The sequence below is a fragment of the Haemaphysalis longicornis genome, unplaced genomic scaffold (genome assembly GCF_048455015.1).
Source record: "Haemaphysalis longicornis isolate Haplotype H1 unplaced genomic scaffold, Haemaphysalis longicornis Haplotype H1 scaffold_7, whole genome shotgun sequence".
NCBI classification, from domain to species: Eukaryota; Metazoa; Arthropoda; class Arachnida; order Ixodida; family Ixodidae; genus Haemaphysalis; species Haemaphysalis longicornis.
The window spans coordinates 91,354,761-91,373,756 of record NW_027526422.1 but is presented as its reverse complement, the minus strand read 5'-3'; the positions used below and the strand labels follow the sequence as shown (position 1 = coordinate 91,373,756).

Sequence of the window (18,996 nt, the reverse complement as noted above, 5' to 3'; positions counted from 1 at the left end):
TTCGTATATAAGTGCTCATTCACTGTGAATGTCATAACCTAGGTCCAGTGATACCGCGCATTTTTTCGTTTTTTTTTAAACAAACAGTAGTTTTTCTTGGGCTACCTAAAAGCAGCAATGTTGGTCTGTCTGTGTGTCACTCGATTCAACCATGCTTGAACATGAGTACATACCGTATTTTTGCGTGTCTAACCCGCACCAAAAATGCAAAAATTTCGGTGGCAAAGTAGAAATGCGGACAATACGCAGGGTTTTTTTTTTAGTGCAGCTTCGTTGTGCTGTGAAGCTGCAATAAAGGAAAAACCCCACGTTTTTTCTGCACCCCTACTTTTCCACTGAAGTTTTTGCATTTTTGGTGCGGGTTAGACGTGCGAAAATGCGGTATAGGTAAGGCCTCTCCGCATTTCTGAATCTGGTGACGTGCCTCAAGCGTATCAACTTTTTTCAGTGCGAAAGATTTCACACATTTGAGGCAAAAAGTAACTGCATAAGTGAGCTTAGCAGCGTTGTTTTAATTAGAGATACACGTGATATTGGTTTTTACAATACCAGATTTTTTTAAATGCGTTAAAAGCAGTCAGGTGTTTATTTCGCAAATGCTTTTTACTGAGATTGTTGGCACGGGGGACACGGGTCTTTGGAACGAAAAAATCGCGAAAAAGTTGATTTTTTGAAAATAAGATTTTCGAATTCCGCAACTATTATTCTCTCTATGTGCGAAGTTTTGTGTCTCGTGAACCAGTATTTAAAACGTTATATTGATTTATAATGCGCGTGGGAGCTGAATTTTTGCTGAAGCCGATGCAAAAACGGCCCTACTTTCGCGTTGCGCGGCGGTCGTACCGCATGCCTGATCGCGGCAACCTCGGTATCATTTGAAAGAGCAGCTTTTCTCCTTTTTTTTCGCGCCACAACTGCCCCCGTGCAGACATTGGCCGAATAGCAAAACGGCGCCAAAAACCCCCGCAACTAGCGATCCCATTCGCCGAGAGAAGGCACGTGACCAAATCTCGTCTCCTGATTGGCAGAGCCTGGTTTGCATCGTCTGCTCTGGTAGTGCGAGCGCATCCGAGGCGGCTCCATCTTGCTTATCGTGTTCGCACGACAAGCAAAGAGCCATGCCGAAGGCCCAGCTAAAGTTTGCTACGAGGCACAAGTTTGGGGAAAAAGCGAAGCGGTTGTTGTACAACTTCCACAAGAGTCCTGCAGTTGCGGAGGAAAGCGCCGGACCTGACGCGCTACCTGCGCCGAGCTGCGCGGAAGCCACCGCCGCCGACGTAGGCCTAACAGCCCCACCAGTCAGCGGAAATGCGTCGGAAAGCGGCCGTATGAGACGCGACACAGTGATGCTGCAACCTGAAGATTTGTTGCAGAGAGAGGTGGTTGCACGAGAACAGTTGAAAGCGCTTTCTTCAACTCCTGCAACTGAGCGGAAATCCAACTTGTTCACGAGCGCCGACGACACTCCTCCCGGCCCACCTGACGAGAGCAGCTTCGTGATTGCGAGTTTGGACTGCGTCAATGTGTTGCTGTCGGCTGTAAAGTGCAGCGTTTGCGGTGACAGCGTGACATTTAGAACCGGCGAGCGGGCGTATGGCCTTTCCGTAAAGATGGTTATCGCGTGTGCGACCTGCGGTGATTTTGCCTCGGAGTGGAGCTCTCCCCGCGTGAACAGCGATAAGAAAGTTAATCCGTTTATCGTTAACGTTCTCGCCGCGCGAGCGATGCAGGCTACGGGAAATCGCCAAACCGCACTGAACGATGTGTTTGCTACAATGAACATTTCTCACCGCGGGCTGCACACCAAAACGTGGCAAGGCTACGTGAGGAGAAGCTTGCGCCCGCTGCGACTCGCCCTGCCGACAACATGATGGCCGAAAGTGCGCATTCAGTGAGAAAGCTCTACGACGATCTGCAACTGGACAACCCCGGTAACATTTGTGTTACGTACGACGGGTCGTGGATGACGCGAGGCCACTCGTCTCACATCGGCGTCGGCGTGGTTATCGAACTCTTTACGGGATTAGTTCTAGACTTCGTCATGCTGAGCAACTTTTATGCTGGGTGCGAGCGCGGGCCAAAGGTAGGCGACCCAGCTTACCAAGCTTGGAAGGACAATCACGTCTGTCAAAAAAACACTGAAAAGAATGCTGGTGAGATGGAGGTAGAGGCCGGTCTCATCCTCTTTGAGAGGTCACTGCAGCGGCACAAACTGAGGTACACCACAATTCTGTCAGACGGCGACAGCCGCACCTACTTGGCGTTGGTGGGTGCCAAAGTGTACGGTTATATTCCAATCAAGAAGGAAGACTGTGTCAATCATGTGAAGAAGAGGATGGGCACCACCCTGCGTAACCTGCTTGCAAAAGGTACGGGCTCGGCATCTGAGAGGCTCGGTGGCAAGGGTCGGCTAACTGGCGACCTTGTCACTAAGCTCAGTTCTTACTATGGCTGGGCATTGAAATCGCACAGTGGCGACGTCAGGGCCATGCACAAAGCGGTGATGGCCACCTACCACCACGTCACTTCAAACGACACCGTGTCCAACCACAGCCTCTGCCCACCAGGCCCGGACTCATGGTGCCGGCAGAATGCTGCCAAGGCGAAGGGGGAGCCCACACCAAACACAGATACAACCTGCCACCTCACGTGTGCGAGGCTCTTCTATCTGTGTACGAGCATCTTTCGGACGAAAAGCTCCTGCAGCGCTGCCTGCAAGGCAAAATGCAGAACTCCAATGAGTCCCTCCACTCCATGATATGGGCCCTGGCACCCAAGGAGAAGCACACGTCGCTGTTCACTGTGCAAGCTGCTGTGACTGAGGCGGTGCTGAAGTTTAACGCAGGCAACGAAAGAGCCTCAGCTTCCATTCTAAAGCAACTTGACCTGAACACTGGGCTTGCCAGCACAAAGCGTATAGCAGAAAAAGACCGTCGTCGAGGATCCGCCTCTGCACGCAAGCACAAGTCAGCTGACGGCATGCAGCGAGCTTTCAAGAAGCGCCACTCCGGTGCCTCCAGTTAAACAGATTATGTGCCTGGTGGCTACTGACTCCATACCAGTGTAAATACACTGCAATTTTGTTGTTGTTCTCACTGAAAACGAGTCTGCTGTTTCTTTGTTCATTTTCTCAAAACACTAATTTTGGCCTGTTTGCAAACTTGCGGAAGAGCTATCTCAGCTCTCAGGGCACACAAAACTATAATTTTTGTTGTGCCATGGAGCAGAATGTGCAAAGCACACAATGATAGGAACAGAATTTTTATTATATGCGTCGAAAAATATTTATTTCGCTCTGAACCAGACCTCATGGTGCCAAGTTTTGAACAACAAACTTTAAACTGCCATAAAATCACTACTTGTGGCCTTATCAAAAAAGTACTCCTAACATTGTGTTCCTTGTGCTTTCTAGTACATTTTGGTGTGAAGAAAGCAACTTTCAATTAGTTAGGCTTTTTTCTACTAATTACGCAAAAAAATCACTAATTAATGTTAATTATACTAAAAACTAATTGGCACAGAAACAAAATAAGTGTGCAAACTACACCAGGGAGTCGAGTTTAATTGCAGTTGGTGAAAAAACAAGGAAGATATGTTTAAGACCAGTGTCCCCCCTTAACCTGCACGAAGTTAGAAAACTAAGTTGGCAGATTGCGGAACCCTCTGTGTTGAATTCATTTGATCAGTTTTTGTGCGGGGGAACACGTTTTTGAGCTCACCCCCCCTCCTTTTTCTTTTCTTTGTTCCCCAGGGTGTTCTTCACGATGGCGTTCAGTGCAGTTTCGGTAGGGCAGTGGACTTCGATGTTGCCCGACTACCTCAGGGCCCGGCTCTCGGCTGGCCTAGTATTCAACCTCCTTGAGGCCGAGACCGAGATTGATGGCTACTCGGATGGTGGCCTGAGGCCCGTGAGTGTTGCCGCCCGTGCTTTTACATTGGGTTATAGCACTGGCCGCCAAGTAGTCGGCAGAGCAATCGTCCTAAAGGTTCTGCGGTGTTGTGTGGAAACATTACGCTCACTTGATAAGCTGGACAAGCCGTACGAAGAGCACTGTGGTCAAAAATCGGCTCTCTGCCTTGAAAAGATTGAGTCAAACCCAGATTTTAAATTTCATCTTACCGTAGGGGTGTTGTAATATGAACATTCAAAGATATCCTTGTTGTAAGCTTCATTAGTTACTATTATCCCGGGAGTTACTGTCGTTATTATTTTTTCATCTTTTAATTGGCGTATGAAACGGTTGTTAAATGTTTCCCCAGTGTAATGACGCACCACCTGCCACTCCTTGTCACGGCATCACAGACAACCTGCTTTGGTGATGCACTCCTGGCCTTTCAGTCTTATTGCCCGGTATTATTTTTGTTCTAATTTGAAAATTACACAGCCATTTAAGGTACAAATTGAGCTCACAGAGCTAAATTGAAGAGGTGAGAGACAACAACACCTAAGTGTTTTAAATCGACTGTGCCTTCTGCTGCCAACCTGATGACCATCTGCTCTGCTAGCACATGCACGTCTGCAGGTAGAGGACACAGAGAAAGTTGACAGTGAGATTGTTGGACCCCCTGTTTTTTTTTTTCAAGGCGTCCTGTGAAAGCACACTAGGCAGTGTCCCATTTGTGGAAATGGAAATAGTGTTCTTATCACAGCACTGCACATACGCAACCAAAAAATTACGTGTTCGTACACTTTCAACTTCAGTCTTCCTTTACGCGAGGTCATTTCCGTGCTTTGTCAGCTGTTTTCGCAGCCCAGTGTATGGGCTGCAGGGTTTCACCATTTTTTCTAAAGCAGATTCAGCATGTTTCGTTCAGCATGTCCCGTCCTATACTGACAAACAGCTTGTACTGAACCAGGTCGTCGCTCATTTGCAACCCACAGTATCCTAATGCCCCTGCTATCGAGTGCATGAAAAATATAGCATACGTAGAGTAAGCCACAAATAAAAAAATGAAGGAAGCTCACACTAATGCATAAGACTTGAAGGTAGCGAAGCTGTGCGCAACCTTCACGACCATCACGAGACGGTTCAAGTCCACGATTGCAGCGGATTTGCTTCTCCTTCACTGCCACAATGACCTTTACTCCATCATTGTTGCTATAAGTCTGAGCTCCCACTCCCTTGATTTTTTTGGAAGGGATTACCATTGGACATCACCTTGGAGGGGCATACGCTACGACGTGTCTCTCTCGTTCCGAGCAAGTGTTACCATGATTACGGCAAAAGCTGGAAATGTTTTCTTTTTTTTTTTTTTTTTTTTAAATTTTGGCCAATCTTTGTGAGTGGGTATGCTTGGCTTGACAAATGGGGACCCTGGGCGGTTGCCACAAGCCACGCACACACAAACGCTCGGCATTTTCTCGGTTTTGTTACCCGCCGACCAGTCGGCGCAAGGCCCATGCTTACGAGCACACGCACGTGAGCGCGCTCGGCAATTTCTTGGTATTTTTAACTGCGGACACGAAAAATTACGATTTGCTAAACAGCTTCGCTGTTAAAATATCGGCGAAATTTTGGTAGCTAGCACAAAGAAACGGATGCGGAGTAAAATTGAGTAAACCCAGCCCGCAGTGTCCAAGCCCATGCATCACTGCCTCCCGTGCGACTCGCCGCATGCAGGACGTGAGCAGCCGGGTGTCTCTGAAGGGCGTGACCTTTGCCTACCCGAGTCGACCCGAGGTGACGGTGCTCCAGGGGCTCGACCTCGAGTTGAACCCGGGCGAGATGGTTGCCCTGGTGGGTGCCAGCGGCTGCGGCAAGTCCACCCTGGTGGACATCCTGCTGCGCTTCTACGACCCCCAGTGCGGCCAAGTGGTGAGCACCCCTACGACACCTGCCCCCTGGGCCTCTGCTGACGTGTGTTCGTCAAAGGATTGGGTGGAGTGAACACAGCCGCAAGGAAAACATCGTCGAAGCGCGTTTGAACTGCCAAATTTGTGAGGGAGACAGACGTCACGCGGCCCAGGAAGTAGGAAAATGTACCAATTGGGAACATATCAGTGTAATTTTTACACTGTCTGCAACTAATTTTGTTTGATGAGAAAGCAATAACTGCGTGTGTGAAGGACCCAAGATGTTGTGGCCCACTAGTAAAGCATGGTTCCAAGACAAACAGTTGACAAAAAAACGGTGAAGGTACAAAGAAAAAATTCGCCATCCCTTCCTAACGAAAGTTGAGGGAAGTGTCGAAGCTTGCTAACATCAAAACTGAATCAAAAGTGCGTCAAAACGTTTGCTAAAAGTGCACCCAACCTTGACTGGAAGTGCGTCCAATCGATCATCAAACCTTCAAAAATTCAAATCGCAAGCGGAGAACAAACCCATGCGCTAATTTTTCGCGCCCTAAGTAAACACATCTACGAGCGGTCTAAATGTAAACTGATACGTGGTTTATGAGATAAAGGTATACTATTGTACTCCTTCGTGACCAATGCGTGTGCTGTCTTATCTAGAAGCATTCCCTTCTCGTGATTGCCAAGTAACCATTTTCACACAATGAGAGCCCGGTTCCACGCACCCGCTGTGTGTCCAGAGATGTTATCAGGGCTTTTCAGTCGGCCAAGCGGTCTATGGGGCAACGCATTAGTTTTCTGACAGGATGCATTGGTCCCACTAAGAAAGCCTTCGCTTTAAAAAAAGTGGGGGAAAAATGGCAGTTAGCCTCCAGGTCCATTTGTAACATTTCTTCACCCAAAATAGGCCAGGTCTATCTCAACTAGCCCAGGTCTCAGTGCTTCTAAGTACCAAAACAATGCTTTTTTGTTTGTTTGTTTGTTTACCAACATTCTACACGTCAGGCGTGTTACTGTTGCCTTGCTAAAAGTGTGCGTAGGGCTGGAAGCAAATTTCTCCTGTGAGACTCGTTTCTTTTTCTGCCTTTTTTTAATGAGTGAGCGTTTGTATGAGTACTCAAGTAGAAACTCGTCTGTCTGTAACTCTTCATGTGTTGCACTTATTTTGCTGTGCACACAAAAACGGGATGAATAAAAGGACTTAGGGCCTTCATATTTTCATGCAAAATGGGTTGTATTGAGCTCGAAAAAATATCTTTCCAGATATCAATTCGACAGTGCAGTCCACTTATAGCAATTCCGTTTATGACAGTATATCAGATATAAAACGATGAACAACCATGGCACCATCCACTTTTTCATGTGTTCTATGGTAAAATCGCTTATTACAATGGTCCAGTTCTGCGCTGTTGGATAAAACGATTGAATTGCGTTACAGCATGCACCGAAAATGTGAGCTGCCGCCAGCTCTCCACGCCAATGGCATGCTACGTGAGCTACGTGAGCCGCCCTGTGCGGCTGCGTTTTGCATCACTTCCACACCCCAGAAAACAGGTCAACTGCTCCGCTTATTAAGAAGTGAGAGGAGAGGGGTATTCCTTCCGAACCCCCCTCCCAGCACCGCCACTTTGGCCTCGTCCCCACACCCACTTGCACCGCTTGCTTGCGCATTCGCCTGTTGTGCTTTGAGTGTGACTGGGTACCTCTTCAACTGCCTCTGTTTTTCCTTGGAAGGGACGTCAGGGCCGATGTTTTGGAAATGTCCGCGTGCCTCACTGAAGAGGCAATCGTTGCACGGATACGTGCTGCGGACAGCGGTGACAGTGATGACTGACGACAGGGTGACCTCCTGTGGAGGAGACACTACTCACTCAGTGTCTCTACAGGAGGCCAACGCATAATACAGTCCCTTGGAAACTTTGTTTTCTCCAAGGACCTCTCACTCAGCTATGTGGAGTACCTAGATGCTCTTAAGTGCGAATAAGTAGTAGCACGACCTTGCTTGCATGCGAATAAAATGTTTTGATCTCTGCTTTGTCTGCTTTTTTTTTTTTTTCGCAACTTGCTTATAACAATTCACAGTTAAAACAATGGGATTTCCTTGGCACTAGAATGTTGTTATAAGTGGATGAGACTGTAATGAAGTCAGCTAAAGGCACTCAGTGTACACTGCCTCAGACTGTTGCAAGGGGTTTTATCGAGTTCTAATTAAAGGCCCCTAGGAACTTTTTGTTTTTTTGATATCAGACTGCTTATATGGCACCTGAAAATTTTTCATTGTCTTCCCAGCAATTTATTTCTGTGTAGCAGTGAAGCTGACTTCAGAGGAGCTCAGTATACAACCTAGTGGCTTAATAAGCATTTATTCCACAATTCCTCCTTGGGAGTTCCTGCGAATTTTTTGTGAAAAGCAACAGGCCCACTTCGCAGCCCTGTGGTACAGCACCCGTGCCATGATTGTGCAGTACCTGGACGGGGTGGACGTGCGTGCGGTGAATGTGGGCCACCTGCGGCAGTGCCTGGTGGCCTGTGGGCCCCGGCTGTCCCTGATGGCGCGCACCCTCAAGGAGAATGTGGTGTACGGCCTGGACCCTTCCTCCGGGGTGCCCACCCCCGAAGAGCTGGAGGAGGCCGCCCGCACCGCCCGCCTGCACGACTTTGTCAGCCAGCTGCCCCTGGTGGGTGTGGGGTGTCGAGTGCGGTAGCGTTTATGCAGCAAACCAAACACCCCCCTGTGTGGCTTTGTGTGTCCCTTGTTTGTCTGTTTGTAATGTGGCGCCGCATAGACATATGGTGCGTTGTACTGAATCCGTTCACATTTGTTGGGCCAATTGCAGTGATTTTATTGCATCCCTTGGCTGCCCATGCATGAATACGTACACCTGGTTTTCCTCTTTGGGAGGTTTTGGATTGTTTGATTTTTTTTTATGCAGAATGTTATTTGTGTATGTACATTTTAAACTAGATTTTGCAAACGGCGTTGTTTGTGAATGTGGCACGAAATAGTTACAAAGAACAAAAATTACAGCAACATGAGGATTAAAGATCTGGAGACCACCACCTTCTGTGTGGCAATCTGTATGGCAATCAGTACACGAGGAGCAGAAAATTGCATACGATAAGAAAGGAAACGTGTGATTATAAACCGAGGTTTTGATGTGATATCAAATGGTGCTAGCTTGTGAACTTCTCAGTTTCACGCACAATTCTTGATTCCCTCAGCGCAGGTAATTCAGTCTAATATGTTTTTTTTTTAATTTCGTGAAATTACAGACTGTCCAAAATATTCTGTGGTTCCTGTGAGCTTTTTAAAGTGCAGCTTTTTAAAGTACAGTAGACTGTGAACACATTTAAAAGAGGTTTCAATTTCCTAAAAAGAGCGGAATTCGCTTTGAAAGATGCAGCAAATTACAAAAGCAATTCTCAGCGCTTAGCTGTGAAAGTTGCCCATTTCAAATTGTCGCACTAATGGAAGCAGATACATTTTTCCTTTAGTGATGCTTGGAAGCAGGAGACATTGACGTTGTTCTGTTTTGTTGCCAAGTTTCTGCACAACTGCTTACGTGCATTTCACTTAGAAAGCTCACATAGCTTATCTGGAGAATAGGCGAAAGCGACTTGTCGCTGTTTTTTCCTGAGTGTGCTTATTACACGCATGAGGCATAAATTTTGAGTAAAGATGAGACTCGAGCTAGATCTCGTTTTCTTTCTTTGCAGGGATACGACACTCCGCTGGGTGACTCAACTATGACGCAACTGTCGGAGGGACAGAAGCAGCGTGTCGCACTCGCACGAGCACTTGTGCGCAAGCCGGCCATCTTGCTCTTAGACGAGGCCACCTCCGCATTAGACGCCGAAGCTGAACAGGTGGGCGGCAGTTGCAGCTTTGCATCTTCTGTACATTCCTTTGAATGTAGACTCCCATTATGTGCTCACCTTAGCATCATATTGAGCATCTGACGAAGTGCTTTAGACACCACTCATCAGGAGGGATCGGTGTTCCTGACCATTGGCTAGAAACGGTAACTCATGCATTATGAGACAAGGCATTAAGCCTCATGGCCATGAACACACATACTTACGGATGGATCATCATCCCCGCAAAGCTCCTCATCTGGATTGTATGTGCCACTTAGTGGGGAAATGTTTCCATTATGTCTGGAGTGACCAATGTCATCTACAGTGGCTAAGCTGTCTACCCTCAAAGAAGCAATTATTTACAATCTACGCCACTAGCCACACCAGTGGAGCATCTTTACAAATTCCAGGGCAGGGCAGCTCTGCAAGTTTTGTTAAGGAGGAGCAGGTCTTCTCCTCACCATATCGCAGCCTGCGATGTCTCCTACCTTCACCACCTCGCTTGCATTGGTGGACACAGTATAAAATGGCAATGGACACCTGGCCATAGGGGTATATTATGGGAAATCAAAAAGCTGATGAAGCGTCTCGTAAGGACCTTAACAAAAGAAAATACCGTAAAGTGTTCTTTACAAAAACAAAAGCTCCTACCATAGCACATCGCTTTGCAGTAACTGAAAGAAACTGGCTATGGTGTAACCAACCAAATAATCTCTGCTTTTTGCACTCATTTGAGCCGGAGTTGAAATCAAGACTCCCAAGGCAGCTCCCTTATAGCATAGAAACATTATAACATTATAACTTGGCTTACACCAACAGTTACCTTTTTCATCTTGGAATTATGACCAACTCCTATTGTGACAACTGCTTTTCTGTAGAAACAGTTGTAATATTTTATTATAATGTGGGGCCTATTTGGCACCAAGATCACTTTTTTTTTTACGATATTGAATGCCTAGAACATGGGCCGGTAACCCTGAAGACTATTCTAGGACCATGGAATTCCCCCTCAAACAGCGTGAGGCTCTGAAAAATTTGTTTTTCTATTTAGAGGACATTGGCCACATTTCAAAATTGTGAATTCTGTGACGCAATCCAAAAAATAGTCCGTCAAACATGTCAAGCCACTCCAGTTTTTTTTTTTTTTTTCTTCTTCTTCTTCTTTTCTACCCACCTCTTTCTAGGGCCTTTTTTCCCTACATTGCTAATCCTGAGCAGAGAAGCGCGTAGGCGATTGTAAGCACCGGCAAAGCTCTCTGCTTTTAAGGGGGAAGCCCCTCACGGGCTGGGGCTGTTGGTGTCTCCTGTTGTCGTCGTAATCGTTGTCGTAATCGTCGTTGCATGTAGTCGCGGTACTAAAAAAAAAAAAACACTGGGACACTCATTTATGCCTCGCGCTAGAACGCTTTGTGCTTCAAAGACATCAGCATTTACAGCAAAGCTGTATACATCTACCCCCTAACGGTTTCATCTCCGTTGGCAAAAATGCCAAGATGCCAAGAATACACTTATACACTGCATGCTTCACCCCTCCCTAGGTTTCACGTTAGTGGAGATGGCCCAAGAATTTTTTTCAATAAAGAGCTTTCTCTCTCTCTTATGTCCACGGAAGCTGGTGCATATACAGTCACAGCTTTCCACTACATCAAGCCCAACATGGTATAGTCTTTTGAAGTAGTGGCAAATGCCAGTGTACCTTTACAAAGGACAAAGGCCTCTCACATATTTCAACAAAGGGCATGGATTGTGGTTCGGTTGGCCAGTTTGCAGTGAAGATGAAACAGCAATGTTACTAAAGTACGGTTAGAATTCAACGGGTCCTCAGGATCTTTGTAGATCAGAGTTACCCTTGGCTGGTGTGTTCAACGGGAAGGTGCATATGTTTCAAACTTTGCACTTGGTCAGCTTGGTTGAAGGAGGGGGAAATTCCCTCGTGGAAATTAATTCTATTTATAAATAGATTACTGCACCTTAGATACTGTTCTACTACAGGTATTTCTGGCCTGACTACAAGGTTTTTCTAGCTAGTGCAGAAGCTGCTTTCTAACTGGAAAAATTTCCAAGTCACTTTTCATTGCTGTAACTTCCAGCTGCCGTTCTAGCTATAAACAGGTCTCCTCTCACTGGAAACAGGCACAATTACCATCCATATTTTTAAATTTCGAGGTGGAAAATGCTTCTCTCTGTCCTTATTTTCAGCTTGAAGTTCTCTCTAGTTAGAATTAATAAAACTTCCTGTTGGAATTGTATAGTTTATAGCAAGTCTAGGATGCAGTGGACATTCGCCGACTGCATTCATTTGGCCACAGTATCATTGCTCAACGAGCTTCAAGAAGAACATAGTCACACTGTCATTCAAAAACTACATTCATGAATGCTAGCTGATCGGCTTTTATCAAGCAGAACGAAACTGTCTTGGGAAGCTGTCAAATTTTCTGTGCGGTCCTTGAGTTCAGAGCTGTGACACCTGCTAAAATATTGATAAATTTTACAAACATGCCGATACGTTAAAAAGTTACACAGCCATTTTACATCTGATAGTCAGTCAAGGTTCCTGGATCAGGGAAGAAACTCGGGCAGAAGATATCATCTTCCAAATTAAGAAAAAGAAACGAACTTGGGCTGGCCATACAGTGAGACGAAATGACGACCGATTGACCACCAAGGTAACAGAATGGATACCCAGAGACCGGTCTCCAAGACGGGGAGGGCCATTAACTCGATGGAGCGATGAAGTAAGAAAATTCGGAGGCAAAGATTGGAGTCAGGCAGCCCAAGATAGGAGCGGGTCTCGGAGGTCAGTGGGACAGGCCTTCGTCCTTCTGATGATGATGATGGTGATGGTAAATACAAATCAGCAAACACAGCAGCAACAGCTCCTGTGCTCATTAATATTGGCCGTTTTTCTCGCAGGCCATCTTGGAGGCCGTGAAGCAAGACCTGGGAGAGCGGGCCTGCCTGTTCATCAGCCACCGGTTGACGGCCATCCGAGTGGCCGACCGCATCGCGGTCATGGACCAGGGAGTCATCGTGGAGCAGGGGACCCACAGCGAGCTGGTGCAGGCGCAGGGCACCTACCACAGCCTCGTCGAAAAGAACCTCCTCGCAGCATGATCCTCCCCAGAGCACCACAACGGCTCGCTACTCACTACACCCACCGAACACTGTCATCGCATCATTATCGACATACTCGTTGCCCGTGAATAGGTGAACCCGCCGCAGTCACTGTAGTGGCCAAAGCATTGTGCTGCTGAGCCCAAGAACACGGGTTCGTTCCCGGCCGCCGTGGCTGAAAGGGAAAGCGTCAGTGTGTTGACATGTTGGCGCATGTTAATGATCCCCACTTGGTGTAAATTAATCCGGAGCCCTGCACTACGGCATGCCTCACAGCCAGGGTGTGCTTCAGTGTGCCAAACCCCACAATCAATCGATGGGTAAAGCGGCGGACCCAGTCTGACCCCCTTGAGAACACCGCTTTCATCGCATTGCCAGCCAAGCCTCTTCGTTGTGACATGTTTTAGCTGACGCACTTTAACTTGAGATTAAGAGTGTATACTCCGCACGTTTCAGTTGTCAGTCCCCCAAAAGGTGGGCATCTCCTTCGTTATTTTGTGCACGGCATTTTCTCACACTCGCTGGTGCAACTGGTGTCTTGTCTTTCATCCCACTTTGGGCAGCTGTGTTAGCCCTTCAGTCAACAGATGCAGCCAGCCAAGCCTAGCCAATTCCAAAGCCTGGCGAAGTAATAACTCTGCGCCCATGGCTTCCAGCACTACGTCGCCGGTTTTGTCACCAAATACACCAGGGGTGTTATTGGGCAGGTGGTAGTACTTTTGATGCAGCTTTTTCCTTTGTAACACCTGCAGGTGGAAGCACCGACAGGTGTTACAAAAATTATCCTGACAGTGGATAGCCTCAACTTCAATTGAAGTCATTTGTCACCAAATGCTTTTAAATTTTTACTTTGGTGTTCTTTTAACGAACTAGTTTAATTTAACCATTTACTGCATAAAAAAAGCTGTGTTTGCACAATCTCGACATTTTGTATCAATGTAGTATCTCATTGGCATGTGCAAAGGTTTATATGAACAGCTGTGCCTTTGTTTCAAAAATAGCCTACTTTAATGCATGGATGCAAACCTTTGTTGGTCAACATATACCAGCACTTGTTTTACTGCAGCTGCTACTGCTATGACTACTACTCAAAGTTGAGCAAGCCATGACCACTTGCTGAAATGCTTTTTGGTTCAACCAACTAAGTTTTTATATCTTGAAATTGTCTGCAGTATTTTTTTCTTGTTGTTCGAACCCAAACCTGAAAGTAAGTGCTTGTAATTTTCGGTTGTGTATTTGACCTACAGTTCTTCCTTGCCACTGTTGTGCCAAGTAATGCCTACCAGGCTAATAAGCGTACAACAGCACCAGAACGCACAGCTTCGTAACACCTTCTTTTCTAATTCTAACAAAGTTTAAAATGGCGTTAGAAAAGAAAAAACACTGTGCACATACTCTCGTCATGATAATTCACTGTGTCTGAAGTTTGTTGTCTCGACAGCTCACTGTATTAGAAGTCTCATTCCTACCGATATAGTGTCTCAGATACAGTGTAGTGCATTAGACGAAGTTACCGTATTTTCGTGCATATAACCAGCACCAAAAATGCGACAATTTCAGCGGCAAAGTAGGGGTGCGGGTAATATGCGGGGTATTTCCTTTAGTGCAGCTTCACGGCAATGCATGCTGTGCCGTGAATCTCATACGCAGTAACACTAACTAAGCCTTCCATGGCAGCGAGTGCGCAAAACGTACTAGGAAAAGGAAGGAAAAACAAGGACAAGCGCACTCTAACAACTGAATTTCATTAGTGAATTGCGACTTTCGCCTCGCAGTCAGTGCATTCTACTAGCTAAATACAGGCTTTTTTTCTGTCTGTATAGTAAGTGATGTGTTGCTTGAGCAGTAGCTTTAGTGCAGCCTTTCCTCTATCAAATGTGCGGGCAATACGCGAGGATTTTTTTTTTCTTTTCCGGCAGGCTGGGGGGGGGGGGTGCAGATTATATGTAGGGGCGGGTTATACGGGTGAAAATAAGGTATTGCACAGTCTCGTACTGCAAACACAGCTCTGCTTCAATGTTGTTAATATCTTGGCAGACCCCATGGCTTCGAAGCGAGGGTACATTATACATATGTATCATATGTCACATTTTCTCTACGCACAAAGATATATACACTTTTGTGAACTCGTGCAATTTTTTAGTATAGTTTTGCACATTTCGTATTCATCACGGGTGAATTGTGCTGCTTTGCGTCATTTTGGTTTTTGTTCTGTACTGTGGGAGTGACTATGTACGAAGGTTTGTGGATAGCCCTGAATGAGTGTAAGTCGATATGTACAGTAGTGTTGCCACCCAAAATTTATGAACAAACCAAGTGTCTCCTGTACGCAAGTTTGTGTGGTAAAAAATGTTGTTGCATACGTGCTGTGAAATCGAAAAAGAGACTCCACAGCGAAGCTGCTTGCATCTGAAGATCAGTGAAATGAATAAAGGAGCTACTTAACTTATGTACGTACCTCGAAGGTGAGAATAAAAAATTTTGTGAAGTATTGTGTGGTCCCAGGACCACTTTTTAATGGGCTACCTGATTGGCTCTGTTGCGTTACGGACCTTACGGTGTTGAAAGTGAACTTCACTGCCTATTCACTTCGGGGTGTATTCAACATGCATGAACCATACTTGTCAGCTCTAAGCACCCAATTTTTGGTCCGAAATCCACCTACATCTGATGGTTTCATGGAAAATTCCAGAAGACTGTTTCATAAAGCCTTATCTGTGGAGACACCCATATTTTCTGGTTTATAACTTGCTCGCGGAAAGGATGGTGCATAGCAGAGGTAGGGGCAACGTGTGTTAAGCCTCATGTTAGGCCTAACGCTTTAGAATCTAACATTATCTGTTACCCGCATCTCGACATACAATGAATGCGGTGTTGTCTGGCATGTCGTTAGGCTCAATATTGAAACTACCAAGCGTTAAGCTTAAACAGAGGACACAAAGCCTAACGTTGCATTTTGAGGTCTTACGTCAATCGGTACCTCTTTAATAAAGGAGCCATGAAGACAAAATACAAGTTGGGTTTATTAGAAAGACTGCTTAGTCCCGATAACAATGATAGCAATATCATCGCAATCTTCGAACAAATAATGGAGATATTAAAAAAAACGTCTGAAGCAGTGGCGACCCCCTAGCCAATTTCCTGCAACTTTTCTATGGCGTCACGGAACCAATTGTTTGTGCGATTGGCGGCCGGCTAACTGACCAGTCGCGACGACACATGACTGGACGTCTGTAATGGGGCATTCAGTTCCATTTGACCGCGTCACTTGAATGCTAACGTGCGGTTGACGCACTGAAAATTATGTTTTATTGTTGGCCCGTATGACGTCGCTCTTCTCCAAAAGACGTCACTATGGCGCGAAGTTTAAAAGTTTTTCGATACTTCTTGCATTTTTTTTTTGTTAAAAAACGTCTTTTGCGGCTGTAATGGAGCTGAGTGAGATACTGAATCCTAGTTCTTTCAAATTAAACGAAGTTGCATTTTCTCTTCATGGCTCCTTAAGGCAAAGCCTTAAATTTATAGGTGAAAGAAAAATCCGGTGGTCTTGTGTACACATGGAACTCCTCTGGTGCAACTCTGTGCACATGCGCGAAAAAGAAAACAGGTTGGAGAGGAGTTACGAGTAAGGGGAGGGAGTCTTGGCTTATAGATGACGTGGCTACACTGTTGCATCTACTGAAACTGGTAAGTGGGAACGGTTCCTTGCAAGTTTATTCTGCAGCAGCTAATTCCTGACGTGTCTTCTTCTCTGAATGTGTGGGGGACTAGTTGATCTGAACCATACTTTTATCTGAGAGGAGTCCATGCTTAAGGGGAGGGGTTGCATATAGTAACATTACAAAATGAATTTTGGCATAATTTTTGAGTCCGCTAAATGTATATTAAATGAATTATTTGAATTTAATAATTAACACAAAGTTCCCTGTTCATTTAAACAGCATGACAATGTGACCAATAAATTATTAAATGGTTGAATAGAACGGTAAGTACGTTAGGAGCTTCTAGGTGGTGCAGGCTGGTGCAAAAGAACTAGTTCCACCTTGGGGTACTCAATCGCAAGTCTTTCATTGAGATCCATTAGTCGAGGGAGACAGTAATGCCTTCATTTACAGCCTTTACAACGAAGACGACTGTGTATGGGACGTTATGGTGCAGTCCTAGCGTCAGTTGGGCATGACTCAAACACGCAGTGACGTCACCTTCCGATGACGTCACTTCTGGGCACACACGAGTAGTGATGAAGAACGGAAATTTGAGCTAGTTGGATCTGATTCATGTTTGAAGCGCGGACAGATGAAACACAAAAAGGACAACACGAGCGCTTGCGTTGTCCTCTTCTTGTGTTTCGTCTGTCCGCGCTTCAAACATGAATGAGTAGTGAATCGGTTGTCGCTTTACTGTAGTTACTGGAGCTTGTTTTGTGGGGTGAAACTACCAAGATTTTTTCACGAACACGGTGTTATGTATTTAAATCCGCATAACACGTTTCTGATAGCCCAAATGTAAGAGAACAAGAAACACGATGGAATCTGTAGAGATGTGTGTCTCCTTGCCCCTTTTTTGCTGCGTCCAGATGTTGGGAACGAATGCACAACGAAGTTTGCATACCATATGTGAACAACTATAGAACCCTGGCGTTCATTAATTGGAACTTATAACCATTTCAAGGGTTTTGTAAATTCAGCACCATTTTTGGCAGTGGTGAAATATTTCAGGCAGCCTTGTGATGTTTTTTTTTGTTTTGTTTTAATGGTCAGCAGATATATCTGGTATGAAGGCCATGCAACAACACTGCAAGGGTTAAAATTGTTGTCTTCTGTGGGTTGCTGTAAGCCCGGCATGTGCTGGGGCTGTGTGCTGTACTAATTACTTAATTTTTAACATTCCCCTCCACCTTTCTTCCCCCCTTTTTTAATGTATGATGCTTAATTAGTTCCAATTGCCTTTAAAAATTTCTCTAATCTGAGTAGGGGGAGGCAGCTAGAACTGAGAAGTTATAGTACGTAACCATAGAATTGCTGACGCATAGTTTAGTTTTAGCAATTTTAGCTCAAGGCAAAGGAGTTTTCATTGGCATACAGAAAACATTTTTCTGGAGTGTTACTGCGTACTCCAGAAAGGATCCAGAAAGGATCCGGTAGTCGATCTTTGTACTCTCGCTTGGGAGTGACAGCATCAAAAAGAAAAATCAATTTTTCTTCAAATGGCAGGTGTTTTATTTTTCGTTTTTTTACTTAGCTAGCATGTCTGGTCTCGATTAATGCCCAATTTATTTGACGTTCAAAAATGCCAGACGTACAGTGTGTCAATTTCTGTCGGTGAGTATATGTGCCACCGTTGGAGCAAAGTAGGGGAAGAATCAGGGAACATCTTACCCATGCCAAGGAGGTTGCGCTTAGGAGGATCCACGTGGGGGTGGCCTTAACTCCCGCCGTGACCAGCCAATGGCCTCAATACCGAGATTCCTTTACAAACCCTGGTTGCCCATTTTGCCACCGCAGTGACGCGATCGCCGACCTCCACCACTTGCTGTGGTCCTGCCTCACCTTGAGGCCGACGAGACTGCGGCACCTTGCCGCGACGGGCGACGCCTCCACGTATGCCGCATGGATACGCGCCATCATCGTTCACTCCTTCACTTCATCCACGAAGCGAACATTTTCATGTCCATCTAATCACCTTTCATCATTAACTCATACCCTCATATATATGCCCTGTGGCAAAATAAACGCTCATAAAAAAGAAGAAGGAATGAAGAGGAAATTGAAGTAAGAAAAAATCTTGGCCAATCCCTAGGAATGTGCCATACTCAAAGGAGAGAATGAAAATTGTTGGCTGCTCTGCACAAGGAGAATTTAGCCAACAAGTGAGGGGTTGAAGAAGAAAGTGAAGACAGAGAAAAAAGATAAGGGGAAGAAAATGTGGAGAGGAGAAAATAGAAGGAGAGAGAGAGAATAAACAAGAAGGAACGTTGTGAACTTGTTTCTCTCACTGATCTGTATTTTCTGGCTCTAAAGGTTGACCTTCACTCCCTGTGATGACCTTCTGAGCTCCACAAACATGTTGGCCAATCATATGGCATGGCATATGATCTGTTTTGCCATTTTATGAATAGTAATTACCATTGCAACGTCGTCGATCGTTACGAATTGTTATATATAAGCTGCGATTCGCGTAATATATGTTTGTGCGAAAAACTCTTAATTCTCAAAAAGTTTATGGCACTT

The 18,996-nt window shown here is 45.6% G+C and overlaps 1 protein-coding gene and 1 pseudogene across 3 annotated transcripts in view; both read left to right on the top strand.

Moving 5' to 3' along the window:
* Positions 1-14,696, top strand: part of LOC144146089 (ATP-dependent translocase ABCB1-like) — a 186,519-nt gene extending 171,823 nt beyond the window's left edge. For 2 of the 3 annotated variants that reach the window (XM_077678026.1, XM_077678028.1), the window contains exons 23-27: positions 3,752-3,908; positions 5,622-5,816; positions 8,260-8,472; positions 9,512-9,661; positions 12,566-14,696. In XM_077678026.1, coding sequence (XP_077534152.1) covers positions 3,752-3,908; positions 5,622-5,816; positions 8,260-8,472; positions 9,512-9,661; positions 12,566-12,766 — 916 coding nt within the window. In that variant the 3' untranslated portion in view covers positions 12,767-14,696. The remainder of the gene's footprint in view (positions 1-3,751; positions 3,909-5,621; positions 5,817-8,259; positions 8,473-9,511; positions 9,662-12,565) is intronic. The other variant, XM_077678027.1, reaches the window with a different exon arrangement.
* LOC144144749 (uncharacterized) lies at positions 1,119-3,051 on the top strand (annotated as a pseudogene).
* Positions 14,697-18,996: the final 4,300 nt, after the last annotated feature.